Source organism: Blastomyces dermatitidis (genome assembly GCF_000003525.1).
Source record: "Blastomyces dermatitidis ER-3 genomic scaffold supercont1.2, whole genome shotgun sequence".
Taxonomy (NCBI): Eukaryota; Fungi; Ascomycota; class Eurotiomycetes; order Onygenales; family Ajellomycetaceae; genus Blastomyces; species Blastomyces dermatitidis.
This window is the reverse complement of record NW_025544775.1, coordinates 4,681,107-4,695,559: the sequence shown is the minus strand read 5'-3', so window position 1 is coordinate 4,695,559 and position 14,453 is coordinate 4,681,107. Positions and strand designations below refer to the sequence as shown.

Genomic DNA, 14,453 nt, shown 5'->3' with positions numbered 1-14,453 from the left:
ACCTCGTAGATAGGGCCTGTGCCTGGAATATTCCTGGAGTGGATCTGAGAAAAAGAAGTGTAGTTATGCCTCTCGAGGAGTATTTAAAAAGGAAGAAATGAAAAAAAAAAAGAAAGAAAAAGAAATAGAAAAAGAAAAAGAAAAAGAAAACAAAGAAAAAAAAATTCCAAAAGAGAAAGCAAAAAGCAGTATAAACATGACGAAAAATGAACAATAAAAAAAAATCATTACACCCTGATCCCATTAGTAGCTTTCACGCTGCCGCACACATTCAAAACCCCCCCGGTCGGAATTCGCTCATTATTCAATAAATAAACTCAGGCATTCTTCGCGAGTTTCTTCGGTAGTTGCGGCTGAACTTCGGTCACAGCATGGATGAGATCCTCGATGACTTGGCCGCCCTTCTTCTGACCGATGTCCTTGATCTCCTGGACTTTGGCTTCGGCTTCTTTGTTGGCTTCCTCTTCGGCTACCTTGTTCCCGCTCGAGTGCTAAATGAGATAAATAAAATAGGGAGGGCGGGTGTCAGTTAGCCGTCTAATCACTTTTCTTATATCTATGTAATATATATATATATGTGTGTGTGTGTATGTTTCTTTGGAATGGGAATACAAGGGAGAATACGAATCTCCAGTGGGGTAATTGAAGGAAAGTATGATATCTCCTCACCTCAGCCTCAAACTTCTTGAATTCTTCTTCTTTTTTCTGTCGGTATTCTTCGATTTCCTTCTGTGCTTCAGCTCGGGCGTCCTTTACGCGCTTCGTGCGGTCTACACAAACATGGGAATCAAGTTAGAGTCAAGGGGCTTGGAGAAGCGACATTTGATAAGTGTCGTATGATGTAATTGCAAGAGGAAATTTGTTACGCACATTCTCTGGCTAGAATAATGAAATAGAATGAGTTAGCGAAATCTGTTTCTTCAAGAACGGGGGGACGGCAGGTTAGGTAGGGTATTGGCAAGATGAATCCACTCGTTTGGAAGCTCTTACCATTCTGTACGATTTTCTGCGCCTCTCTCTCGGCCTATTTGCCCACAAAATGTTTGTTAATTCTCCACATTCTCTATTTGAGTAGGCCGTGGGTGTGAACGGGGAGAAGTGCAGTTAGAGATAGCTTGAAGGCGGACATACATCAAGCAGGGTCTGGATGCCTGCGGAGTTCTGGGCAGACTAGAAGGGACAGCAATAGTTAGCAAGATGAATGATGCCTGAAAGGGGTTACATGAAGGAATAAGAAGCGCACCATAATTTCGATCTCTTCTCAAGTACAATCCGCTGAGATCGGCGTTGGCATGTAGTCGTGGTGTTGTTGGACGCTGTCCTTGTCCTGAGCTCCGCGCGTGGCAGCTCGACGTTGATGCGGGCTTGAGGTTGGAGCAAGGTCACCTCGCCGCTTCTGCCGCTTGACACCGCTTCCGGGACAAATCCACCGGGAAACCGTTCGACAGTTGTCTTTGGGAATTACCTCGCAACTGCTAAATAAAGACCTCAATTTTTCGAGAAGGATCTGAAGGAGACCGTTTTCCTAGAAAAGCCAGAAGCTATCTCAATCGTATCACACAGGAAAACACATAGGAGGAAACCATGTCGCGGGCTTCCAAACTTACCTTGGCCGGCACGTCGCTGATGACTGTCGGCATCGTCTATTTTGTCCACTGGACGCAGGAAGCTGACAAGGCTGTATGTTTTAGTCGATTGAGCTACATTTACGTCCCGTTCGTTTACGGCTGAATGCTGATTTGTTACGAATAACCTCTAGGCCATGCATGCCGGTGTGCAACGAGATCTTGAAAACCAGCGGATCAAGCGAGAGCGACAAGCGGACTTTGAGATGCAGCGGGCGCTGGAGGCTGAGTACAGAAAACTCCAAACGGTGTCGGATGGCGGAAATGGGGAGAATATAGACAGTGGTGCCGGGGTAGGTGCCAGTCAAAGCGCAACATAGCCGGTTGATATCATCCAATTCTCCTGCCCGCCTCGCCGCCGGAGCAGCTATTAAGACGGAAAGGCAAACCCACGGACGCATTCGATTCCATTCGATTTCGTTCTGCAAGCAAGAAACCATTGTCTCTGACGGAACAAAGGCGCCAAAGTGGTCGGAAAGGATAAACGCATGAGGAGTGCAATTTCCCTCCTATGCTTGGAGATAGCACTGGCAGAGAGAAAGTCTCCAGCCTGAACCATTGCGATCACGCAACGAAAGGTCGGTACACGGCGTCCATTGTACGATATATATACAAACGATAGAATCCGGTTTTGGGAGGAATCAAAGGGGTCTGTTACTAAAATAAACTTGCACTATATGCGTTATATACCCAGAACCAACTGTCTTCACTCATACATACGATCTATTTATCAGATATTCTGGATCTCAAAGTGGAAACTTGTGACTCTACACGCAAAAAGGGTCTCCGTGGCCGGACAGCACATCCCGGGTTTTCTTACCGCCCGCGACTCTTCCTAGTCCAACTGCAGGTCCGGGGATGGATCTGTAAAGAAGATGCGCCGTCTGCTATTCCTTCTTAAGATCACGATAGTGTGCTGTAAATGCTGGGGGCAAGGGAGACACCAGGGTAGCTGAGGATAAAGAGCTAGGTGTGCCAACTCTATTCTTTGCTCCCAAGTAAAGTACCCCTCGCGCGGGGCATTGTATACTAGCAAACAAAGGTTTCGTAGTTGGGTACTGTACCATAGGAAGGGGAACAACTGTCGCGTAGATATGGCAGGAATCGAGTGAGTTTGCGCAGATGGATCGAACAATAAGACATTTTAATGAACAAAGGCAATGTGTTTTGGGAACCATTGTTTGCTTATTCCCATATGAGCTAGGTAAAAACCAATTAAGCCGAACCTACGAAGCCATGAGTCGTGATCAGAATGGCTGTGGCTGGGCAAATCAAAGGCGCATCTCTGGGTTTTTAGCATAAATAGTTATATGAGCCCTGCTTTGGCGTCATGGGAACTTTTGCTTCCCCCACCCAACCTTCCACCGACCGTGTTCTTTTTTTTCTAAGAATAGCCGGGCAGAAACTCTCTCTGTTGCCCACTACCGCTGTTCCAACACACTCATTAATGAAACACGATCTCTCTCCTTCATCAGTTCAAAGCTAAACATTCTATTCATTCGCTTTCGGGCCGGCTCCTTGTCGTGGTGCAGAGCTGGTGCTATACATGGACAGCGCTATACGGGGCGCCGAAAAATGGTCTTCGTGGTTAGACTGCCCATATAGCCTCTCTTAATGGACCACATATTCCCTTCACTGCATGACGCAGGTCCGCTAAGAGCCACCCCGCGTCTCCATCATTCGACAGCGCTGAAATGCTGTTGTGGGAGTTCACAATGTGCCTATCTCCAACATAACATTGCTGCGCTGGCGGATCTGGAAAAAGACGTCGAAACTGCCGCCCAGCTAGGCCAGGTGGGTATTTTATTCCATTTCCATTTCTTTTTCATCTCTTCATTTCTTCATTTCTTATATTTATTTGACTTTGCTGTCACTTTGTTGTTCGTGGGTACTTGCTGACATTTTCTATTGCTCCCTTTGCCTGGCGGGTCTAGGCATTATTGCAGCGCCATGAATCTTACATGACAGATGCAGAAGGAGATCGAAGCAGGTTACTATTAGAAATGGAACATCTCGAGCGGGACAAGCGCCAGGCGCAAGCCGAAAATGCGCGGATCATCGAAGAAAACCGCGAGCTCTTGGAACAACTGGAGGAAATGAACAAGTTGATCGTAGAATCGGATGCGCAGATCAAGTCACTCACGGACTCCCTCGAGAGTACACAGCTGCATGTTAAACAATTGTCGATCTCAGCGTCGCGCGTAGCCCAACTCGAATGGCAGATTGTTGCGATGGAGAAGGAACAAGAGGAGTTACAGGCAAAACTTATCGTCACCAAAGAAGATGAGAAATCAGCTATCCAACGATGGAGACAAGCCGAATTCACTTTGCGAGACCTTCAAGACCAGCTCGAGAGGATAGAAAAGGAGTCGAGAGAGGAACGGGAAAGGAATGTGGAGCTACTTGCGCGGATGGAGAGGAGGAGGGCTGTTGAACGAGAATTGGATAGCGCTGCGGGTCGACTCAAAGGTGCTGCTGCTGCCTCGTCACTTGGCCAGAATAAGCCGGGAGTGGTTAGCAACTTCGTGCGCGACATCTTGCAAGATAATGCGAACCTGCAAATGGGCATCGTTGAGCTCAGGGAAATGCTTCAGAACTCAAATGAGGAGGTGCAGAACCTGCGGGAACAGGTTCTTCTCCATCAACCACTGACTCCGGAGCGGAATGAACGACAGCCCCGACAGAAGGCACTTCCGCTTAGTGACGAACTGGATGCGAAATTCCCGCCAGTGGCATCCCAGGAGTTTCACGTCCATCATCACTACCACTCGCCTACCCCAGCTGTCTCCCAGCGAAAGGAAAGGGTACAAATCCCGATACACCGTCGCCAGAGGAGAAAGAGGCCTATGATCTCCTCTCCGCTTCTCGAGTCGCCTCGCATTTCCTCACGCATGTCACAAACACCACACCGTCCACATGGTTCTACTTCGTCAACATCAACCATACTCTCCCAAACTTCAGTCTCTATCCCTCCGCCCTCGAATGGCCGCAGTTGGTCGTCTCAAGCCTCCGGTTCCGCAGCAGCGGGGTCGCTATCGTCGTCAATGCCTAATTCTCCACAATCTACATATAGAACCTCGTCAATTTTCGATCGCGTGGACCATGGCTTTGAGTCTTCTCGCCCTACTAGCCCAGAGAGTATTGGTTTTGCGTCTCCAAGTGTTAGGCCATACCGTCATCGCAAAGAATCCTTTGATATCCCCTTTCGATCTATATCTGGCCCGGTTAAGTTGCAGGATACGTCTATAGCTCTTCCAGGTGATAAAATCGAAGAACAAAGCGGTAAATTTTTCACTGATGAGAATATACCTTATTGCGAACCTCCCATCATGGAAGAGGCAGAAAACTCACCAACTCAGGAAACGATCAATGAAGAACCAATACAACCTCAACCTTCAATTTGTCCTCACAAATCTGAGCTTGCGCATGAACCTGAACCTGAACTCTCCTCGCAGCTACAATATCACAAAGTGAAACGCGCGTCCTCTCATGACAGTCTCCTCTCCATTTCTGGAATGGATATCCATACGCTTCGCTCCTACCCATCCCAAATTCTTAGTCACTATTTAGCATTCCCTATTAGAACACCCAGCCGTATAACATCCGCCGGCACGGAAGTTTCCTTCACGCCGCCCGTAATCTCACGAACGAACGTCATAGTCCCTACTGTGTCCCTTAGCAATGGGGGTAAAGGCTCCGACTCACGCTCCCTGCTCTCCTCAGTCGCCGCTGCATCTGCAGCGGACCCGAACGCAACCCCAACCCAAACGCCACCAGGCTCCCTACCCAGCAACTCATCTCCTCTTCACCATCCGGACGATGTCCTCGCATCTCGTCAGACAGCCAGTTTCAGTAAGCGGGTCGGCGGCTGGGTTCTTGGCAGATGGGGTATGACACCGATAGCATCAGCGAGGGACTCGCGTTCACCCATATCCTCACGCCGTTCGTCGTTGGCATCCTCGGCTCGGCCACCAGCGCCTCCACCCATCTCTCCTGCGTCATCTGTATACGCCTCATCTGTCTCCTCTTCAACACCGGCCTCAACAACACTTGGCAGACCAGCCGGGGTGAACCAAAAAGGTCCTATCCCGGGGCTCCGCCCACCAGCAAAGGCACCTACGGCAGTACAACCCAAGGCAATTGACGAGGAGTCACTACAGGAGAGCTTGCTTGAGTATCCTTGATTCCAGTGGCTATGGTATCATCTTCGATCGTTTGATATGCGTCTTTCTAATTTCTTTTCTTCCCTTTACTTTTCCTGTTTTTACCATTTTATACCTGCGTTTGATACCCAATATGTTCATTTCTCTCCGTCTTATTATTTCTTCAGATATGTCGTCTCATTTCATAATTCTATAAAGCTTCATCTTATATACACGCTGTTTCACTCCCTGCCTGTTCCATCACACTATCCCCACAGCAACATCCTGTCTACTATTAGGAATTTTCCTTCGTATGAGCTATCATTAAGTCAACCACATTTCCTACTCTCCTATCACTATCACTATGTATCGTGTCGGACTTAATTAATTTATTTTCTTTTTATTTTCTTTCCTCTTGGACGAACGCCCCGGTTTATTAACAACGGCAGCTTCATATGCATTGGAAACACTGGCGCCTTCTTTTTCTTTTTCATTAATTCATTAATCTCTTTCGTCTTCCCTTTTTTGGTCTTCTCTGCTATCATATAACATGATGCAGCCCCTCCAGCATGATTCTCACACATGTCTATATCACAGTACATAACTACATGTTTCAGCTCACATTACTCATTTTTTCTCTAGAGACTATATATAAATATAATTTACCAATTCCCACCATACAAACAAACCCTCTGCTGTATGTACCAAACGTGAGATTCCAAAGTATTAAACACGCTTGATAGGAGCCTCCAGTTTCCCACCCCCTGTATAACCTCGATTTCTTAAAATGACATAATGGGATCAACACCGGGTTTGGTATTTCGTTTCTCTTGTCACCGTTACTTGTTAACGTGATCAACCACCCAACGCCCGCCCAATCTTCATTTTTGCATCCATCTTCAAACACCCACAACATGCACCATGAAGCAGTTATACAAGCAGCAATTGATCCCTAATTACACTGAGACTGCTAAAGAATATATGGAATCAGTCAATATACATTATCACAGTGTTATAGAGGTGTTCAAATATCAAGAAAGAAAGCAAGCTCTACCCACTGCAAAAATCTCACAGATTCACAAGAAGAATGGCTTCTTTTTCATAGCAATCAATTGGCAGATTGTGGTTTCTCTTGTACATCTCAAATCCTTCATAATCTTGTTGTTGAGATTCTAAAAGCATCTATTGAAATCAACTGAGTGTTATAATTGTATCAATGTCACAAGAATATAATCAAGTCACTCTCTATTTTCAAAATATTGATCAAAAACACAAAATTGCAGATAATTTCACATACTTCAAGTATTATTTTAATCTTAGACTTGATTTCTTTTTTCTACTGATTTTTTACTTCTTGCTAATTAATGTTAATTTATAGCTACAGATAAAAATCACTTAATATAATATTAAATCTGTGAATCTTTATAACTTTGATAAGAAAGAATTTTTATTAAAACTTATTAACACTCTGTGTAAGAATAATGTAGAAGAGATTGAACTTTGTTGATTATTCTAGTACTAGCAGCAACTAATATAACTATGTATGAGTCATGTGAGTGAGAGTCAGTGAAGAACCTTTATATCATTGATGTATCAAGACATCATTGTCAAGTCTCACTTGTGTATCATCTCATTCAACCTGGTCTATCTCCGGCAGAAAGATACAAAACAATACCTTGTCAAAAGTATTAGATACATAATCAGCAGATATGATAACTATAAAATCAGTATATCTTAAGATCTGACTGAGCCTTTGATCTCTGCATAGTGAGATATATTAAATCTAGTTTTAATATCTCAATATTTAATAGATTCTGTAAGAGATTGAGAACAGCAATAGTCTCAGTGACTGAATAATTAATGCAGTCACTCAGTAGCACCTTGATGTGAGAAACCAAGGTGTGTGAGTTCGAAACCCGCAGGAAATACATTAAATCTGAAACTCAAGCATCTCAGGTTTCTAAAAATATCTTAATACACATGAGTCTCTGTGTATAAAGATATTACAGAGCTAAGCTTAAAATAGAAGACTCTGTAAGATTGATTTTACAGCTTATTAATAGAAAAGATAGAACTGTAACTATAGTAAAAGTATATCTGTAAAGTGAAATAAGATTGACTTAAGAATAAGTTGAATAATAATACAGATAATTAATAAAAGACTGAAGAGAGATCTGTAAAACTAAGAGATGAATTAATTATTAAAAATAATAACTGCAGCTGTTTTCTTAATTAAGTTAAAAATAAAGTTAATACAAGATGTTCTTTATAATATTTAATAATATAGTGAGCTCTTTGAATAACAGTTTTCTTTTTACAGACTGCTGTTAATAAAGATATATCAGAACTATGAATCTTACAGTGATAAAACTTTATCTCAGATAATATATCTATTTCAATAGACTGTTCACAGACTTAAGAGACTACTGTTAATTATATAAAGTATTAATATATCTAAAATAACAGAGAGACTTTAGACTCATTTATCACAGAATCTATAACTGTAGAAGAATCTGATTTCACTGTACATGTTTATTTACAGTTCTACACAGTGTAAAGAGATAATCAGTAATAGAAAAGATATAATGAGAGAAGATTACAATATCTGAGTTCTCTGAGTGTAATATTGAAGACAGACAGCTGTAGAAGTAATAGAATACTGTAAAGAAATAAATTAATTAAGAGACTGATTTTATAAGCAGTGATCACAGACTTTTAATACATTATTCATTCTTAAGAATCTGTAAGAGATGATTGATTAGATGTATTATCTATTCAAGAATTTGTACAGAGTAGATTATTAATCAGATATATTATCTATTCAAGAATCTGTACAGAGTAGATAGTTAATAAGATGTATAATCTATTATTCAAGAATCTGTACAGAGTAGATGTAGACTACTGAGATAAAAGAGCTCAGTTATTATCAGTACTGCTGGTAGAAGAGCTGATCAATCTCTGAGACTCTTAATAGTAGATGATATAGTAGTGCAATGTCACAGAATTGTGCTTCACTTAATTCTACATGAATCAGTGAGCTGTATTCATTCTAAGAATCTTAAAAAGGAAATTCTTCACTTTTAATGACCAGGGTTTTCATCATATATTTACTTCGCTTCGCTTTGTAAATAAATACAGAGGTGTATAAATCACTTCAATGAATTGCTCTATGTTTCTGAGCTGAGAAGTTATTATTGTATGTATCTAATTATCACTTCTTTATATTTTCCTATGTTCTTGTTATCTTAATGTAGTCTCAACACCTGTATTTTCTTCTGTATAATTAACACTTAATCTGTATTTAACATCATGTAAGAACTCATCATAAGCTCTGCTTGTATATGAGTATAATAAAAGAATAATAATAATAATAATAATAATATTGAGAACAGCAATACTAGATTTCTATTAAATTTGAGAATTAACTCTATATTAATATAATCATTGATAAAGTCTTCTATTTTAAGATATAAATAATTAGTTCCTCTATATCTCACTGACAATATTTATATTATTATATAAAAATAGACTTATATTCTCTATAATATCAAGACTCTAAAGAGAGAAAGTCTTGATAGAGAATATATAGTAGTGTATATTTTAGCAGGTTCTATCTCATTCTTCTACAGTAGTTAATACAAATAAAAAAGATCTTAAAATTAGTTTTTTACTTCTCTTAAAAAAGTAAGATGTTTTTCTCTGAGTTTTACACAATATTCTTACAAAGAATTAAAAACAGAGTTATTTTCTATTATAATTTCACATTCTTTTAAGTAAGAATTACTTTTTCAGTGACTGAAGAGCTCTCATTAATACTTAATTCTTTTTTATACTCTTTACTAACTGATTCAAGTTGCACACTTATTATGTGAGAAGAATTGAGTGATTTAGAATAAAATTGAATAGTTTTAATCAATTTCTCTGCAAAAAATTGACTTATTTTTTATCAGTTTTAATCTCAATAACTGTCATATTATCTGATTTATTATCATTTGATATCATACTTTTCCTCACTGTATTTTAAGAAAGAAATTGTAAAGATTTTATTAATTTATCTTAAAAATCAATTTTAGTTTATTAGATTCTCTTCAAAAATTTAACTTAGTTACTGAACTGATGTGAAAAAAATCAGGTGTTTTATACACAGAAGTCTTTCTTCTTTTGAAATAGTCTGACTAACTTTTCAATTGAAAATAGACTGATAAATCTCTCAATTGAAACAGTCTGATTAACTTTTCATTGAGTGAGAAAAATGAGTTCAAAAATACACTCAGTTAATGTGAGAAAAGATACTTTCTCAGATGCTATTTCTAAGATTGAAATTCTGAGAAGAAGAAAGAAAGCAGAAATAGAGAAACAACATGTTCTTGAAATACAAGAGCTTGAAAAAGTCAGTAAAATTCTTGAAAAACAGTGTCTGATTGAGATGAATAAAGAAGTTCTGTTAATTCTTCATTCTCAGACTAGACAACTACAGAAAGTGATTAAGTTCAAGCTTGGAATTTCAAATACAGTTCAAAAAACATTGAAAACTTCTAGTACAATTACTGACTTCTCTTCAACTTTTTCTTTCTCAAATTAGAAAAAAACATATGCTTAAACAGCAGAATCTGCTGTTTCTAAATCTACTGTCTCAAAACCTGCTTAAAACTCTGAAAATATTCAGAGAAAAAATACTCATACTTCTCTTTATAAGAAAGAAGAGAACAAAATGTAAAAAGAGAAAAATGTTCAAATCTTCAGAAATAGAAGACTTATTCTCAAAGTCTTAAATAAAGAAATTCTGTAGAAGAACAAGCTGAACTCAAATCTCACTTTTAAAATTAGAAATGAAGTTAATCAGCAGTTCTTTTCTCAGTTAATATGTGATATTGAAGTTCAAAAATCAGTTATAGCTTCAATTGAGTTATCTTTCTTTAAAAACTTTATCATTCTAACTACAATGTCTGAATTCAGTGTGGAATTTCTTATCAAAAATGAGAATATCTGGAAATCAGCATTAGAATCTCTGTTAAATACAACAATTCTATCTGAGAGAGATGAAAAGTAAGACAAATTCATTCTTTATAATATTTCAGTTAAAATTTTTGACTGTGAGAAAGAAATGCTACTTCTCAAAAATGAGTTGAAAGAATACAATTCTATTCAACTGAGAAAGAAGCCTGTATGACTGAATTCAATTGAATTTAGATAAATTAGAAGAAATGTCTCTGTTCTAGTTTATATAAAGACACTTGAACAATCAAAAATCTCTGAAATGAGAGTAGCAGATTTGAAAATAAGAGTTCATGAATTCAAAGACTCAAGAATGAATCTCAAAACACAAATACAGTGTTCAAACTGTCAAAGATATAGACACTTTACAATTTTCTTTATTTCAGAGATACAAAATACAGTTTCTGTGATAAAGATTACAAAACTAGTGAGCATAAATGAAAAATATGCTCAAAAAGAGATGAAATATATTAACATACTCTGCTTAAATGCTCTAACTGCAAAGAAAAGCATGTATTTAGTTCAAAAGAATGCATATTTGCTTCAAGAATTCAAAAGAACTGAAGAAAAGAAGAAGTTCAAAGTCAATTTAAAACTGAAGATTAGACTGATTGTATGACCGTGTCTGAGATCAGAATCAGAATATTTAATAATTTTATTATTAATTCAACTAATCTTATTACACTGTTTTAACATTAGATAGTAGTTTTATACTATCTCAGTGAAACTTACTATCTACTCTTATCACATTTTTTAAATGGAACTATGATTTTCACTTCTCAATTTAAATTATTTTTATTGCTTTAAATGACTTTAAATCTTATTTAAGTGTTATTAAAAAGTGTTACTTTTTAAAAAATTAAAAATAGTCTAAAAAAACATTAAAATGTCTAAAAATAGTAACTTTATACTAAGAATAAGACTAAATGAAATTAAATAAGATTACTTTCTTATTTTTTCTAAGTTATGATCTCATTTTAAAATCTGATATATAGTTACTTTGCATGTTTTTTTAATGATTAGTCTCAGTGAGATTCACATCAAGAAATGTATAAGATCAGATTAAATGAGATTAAACATGAAATTCATGATCTCAGTGATCAGTCTACTTGTCACGCCTCTGGCCGCGCCAAGGCCTCATATGAGAAGAACGTAGGGTTAATTTACAGTGATTACACTGTGAATTCACTATTTCACCTGTGTCACGTGTTGCTGATTATAACACATGTTTCATCATTATATTCAGTGACATATTACTGAATATTAAATATTAAAATAATATTGAAATAGTACAGAACTTTCTAATATTATTATAATACTACTCAGTAACTGTGTAATTGAGAGATATCATTATCAGAATACTACTAAGATACTACAAGATACTGTATACTGTTCTCTCAGTGAAATCAATACTATTAAGCTAGTTAGTTATCTATTACTTAGTACAATGACTGCTATTCATTAACTATCTATTCTATTTAAAGAAATAAGATATTTTAATTATAATACAAATATCTTATTATCTGAGACTTATATACTAAATAATTATCATTTTCATTACTATTCTGTATTAGAATGTTATATAATACTGTCTTTCAAACTGTTAACAGTCTGATAATAGTGTAATTATCAGAATTCTCTTATAAACTCAGCAGATTCAGTAGATGATTATACATGATATAATATAGAGAAATAAGTGTAAAGAAAATTCACTTAACTTCTTTCATTTCATGAATAAATATAATTATAATTCAGTCAAGCTCTGTCTCTTAATATTGAATAATATTCTCTTTTATAAGAGAGATTCAGTGAATATAATCTCTAGTTTATATATTAGTAAGTTAATAACTGATTGATTAATTAATTGATTGATTAATTAAATAGATATACTGAACTAAGAATGTTAACTTATTATAGAAAAGTATTGAACAGTGATCTGATTTTAAAACTGAGAACTTATTTCAATCAGTATCATAGAATTCTTATAACTTATTAAAAAATGAATAAAATAATTCAAGCTTGAAGAGATTTATAAATTATATACTGACTTTCTCTGATATCTTACTTAATGATAGATGATTAAAAATCTTTGAAGTAATATAATCTTTTATTAACTTTAACTTAATTAAGTAGTTCAGTAAATTATTATTCTTATCTTCAGCTTCTTTATTTATTCTTAGCAGATTATTGAATAGTGCTGAATAAACTGTATATAAATCTTGAATCTTCTATATCAGATATATATCAGAGCTGTTAAAGAAATCTTTTAATACTAGTTATAAAGTTCAGTGAAAGCTCTTCTATAAGAGCAGTGTCTTTTTTATATCTCAATAATTTATTCACTGTAATAGATTCTTATAGTTCTGATACTTATTCTCTTCTATCAGAACATTGCAGTTATTAAATACTATATATTCTTTAATCTGCTTAATATAGTATAAATTAATATATATATTCAGCTTTCTCTTCATATTTTATATAAGCTTTGCTTTTTTTGTATAATTACTGATATATATAATGACAGTGCTTATAGTTGAAGCAGAGAATGACTGATGACTAACAACTGAACTAGTTTAAAATAGCTTAAATATTACTGCTACTCTGACTGCTGCTTCAATAAGAAATTATAATTATCAGTGAGCTCTTAGTATAATTTGATAAGTCACTTCAGAATCATTTTCTCTCAGTGATTGAGATATTAATAGACTATTACTTCTTATAATAGCTATATATATCTGAATAATAAGATCAATGAGTGATTACTTTACTGCTGAAAATGTCATAGAAATAATCTGCTTAATTACTGAACTGAGTCATTTCTCTCTAAGCTCACACTTTATTATTATTATTCTTCAATTATAGATGTATGCAGTCAGAGACTATGACATCTACCTGAGAACTTTAGTTCTCAGGGTTTTTCCTATATCTGTAAAGTTAACTATTATACATTCATCAATTTCAGATATGCAAAATCAGAAAATTCCAGCCCAGAATACAAAAACTGTTTACAAATTGCAGTGTTTTAACATCATCTCATACTTTGAAATCATTTGACAATATCATGACAAAGAAAAAGAGAACACAGTCTTAAAGATAGACACATTAAATAGATAGACAGAAAGAAATTGAAAGGAAAAGATAAAATAAAGAAAGACTGTAACAAAACAAATTATTAAAAGATAGTATATAGCTGTTTTAACAGACTATATCTGGTTGATTTCCTTCTCTTCATATTCAGATAATTCTGAATTTAGCCATTTTCTTATAGCTGCTTGAGTTTCTGATAGAAAGTCTATTAAGTATTTAATTCCTGTCTCAGTTGAGAATAAGAATCTCATATTTAATTGATTTAGATCATACTTCTCTTTCAATCTGACTCTGAGACTATTGTATAATGCACAGTGCATTACAATATACTCAGAATTCTCATTTGTATTACAGAATGAGCATTCTATTGAGTCAAATCTATCATCAAATCTTTGTATATAAGATTTGAAATAGCCATGTCCTAGTTTCAGCTGTATTATAGATGAGAATATTTTCTTTTTACATTTAATTGAACAAGATTTCCACTTGAGCTTTGTTTCAAATCTTGAATAATGTATACTCTTCTTTTGTTTCTGCCAGCTTTCATTTCACTTGTGTAAACAAGATTCTTTTATTTTTCTCTTTATAAAGAATCAGAACATAA

The 14,453-nt window shown here is 36.2% G+C and overlaps 3 protein-coding genes across 3 annotated transcripts; 2 read left to right on the top strand and 1 right to left on the bottom strand.

Annotated features, from left to right (window-relative positions):
• Positions 1–317: 317 nt before the first annotated feature.
• Positions 318–1,246, bottom strand: BDCG_01902 (V-type ATPase, G subunit; the record flags this gene model as incomplete). The annotated part of the gene is made up of 6 exons (XM_045417448.1): positions 318–491; positions 670–770; positions 871–879; positions 991–1,024; positions 1,132–1,170; positions 1,244–1,246. The coding sequence occupies 6 exons, from the start codon at positions 1,244–1,246 to the stop codon at positions 318–320; spliced, it is 360 nt and encodes a 119-aa protein (XP_045274253.1).
• A 196-nt stretch (positions 1,247–1,442) lies between these two features.
• On the top strand, positions 1,443–2,851 carry BDCG_01901 (cytochrome c oxidase assembly protein). Its single transcript, XM_045417447.1, has 2 exons — positions 1,443–1,680; positions 1,760–2,851. Exons 1-2 carry the CDS (start codon positions 1,585–1,587, stop codon positions 1,943–1,945), a joined length of 282 nt encoding a protein of 93 aa, XP_045274252.1. The 5' UTR covers positions 1,443–1,584; the 3' UTR covers positions 1,946–2,851.
• A 9-nt stretch (positions 2,852–2,860) lies between these two features.
• On the top strand, positions 2,861–6,578 carry BDCG_01900 (uncharacterized protein). The gene is made up of 2 exons (XM_045417446.1): positions 2,861–3,419; positions 3,560–6,578. Exons 1-2 carry the CDS (start codon positions 3,240–3,242, stop codon positions 5,807–5,809), a joined length of 2,430 nt encoding a protein of 809 aa, XP_045274251.1. The 5' UTR covers positions 2,861–3,239; the 3' UTR covers positions 5,810–6,578.
• The last annotated feature ends 7,875 nt before the right edge of the window (positions 6,579–14,453 follow it).

Excerpts from the sequence above, each read along its gene's own strand:
- BDCG_01901 (XM_045417447.1), top strand. The coding sequence starts at position 1,585 with ATGTCGCGGGCTTCCAAACTTACCTTGGCCGGCACGTCGCTGATGACT. Across the intron at positions 1,681-1,759 it reads CGCAGGAAGCTGACAAGGCT|GCCATGCATGCCGGTGTGCA; the intron begins GTATGTTTTAGT and ends AATAACCTCTAG.
- BDCG_01900 (XM_045417446.1), top strand. The coding sequence starts at position 3,240 with ATGGACCACATATTCCCTTCACTGCATGACGCAGGTCCGCTAAGAGCC. Across the intron at positions 3,420-3,559 it reads CTGCCGCCCAGCTAGGCCAG|GCATTATTGCAGCGCCATGA; the intron begins GTGGGTATTTTA and ends TGGCGGGTCTAG.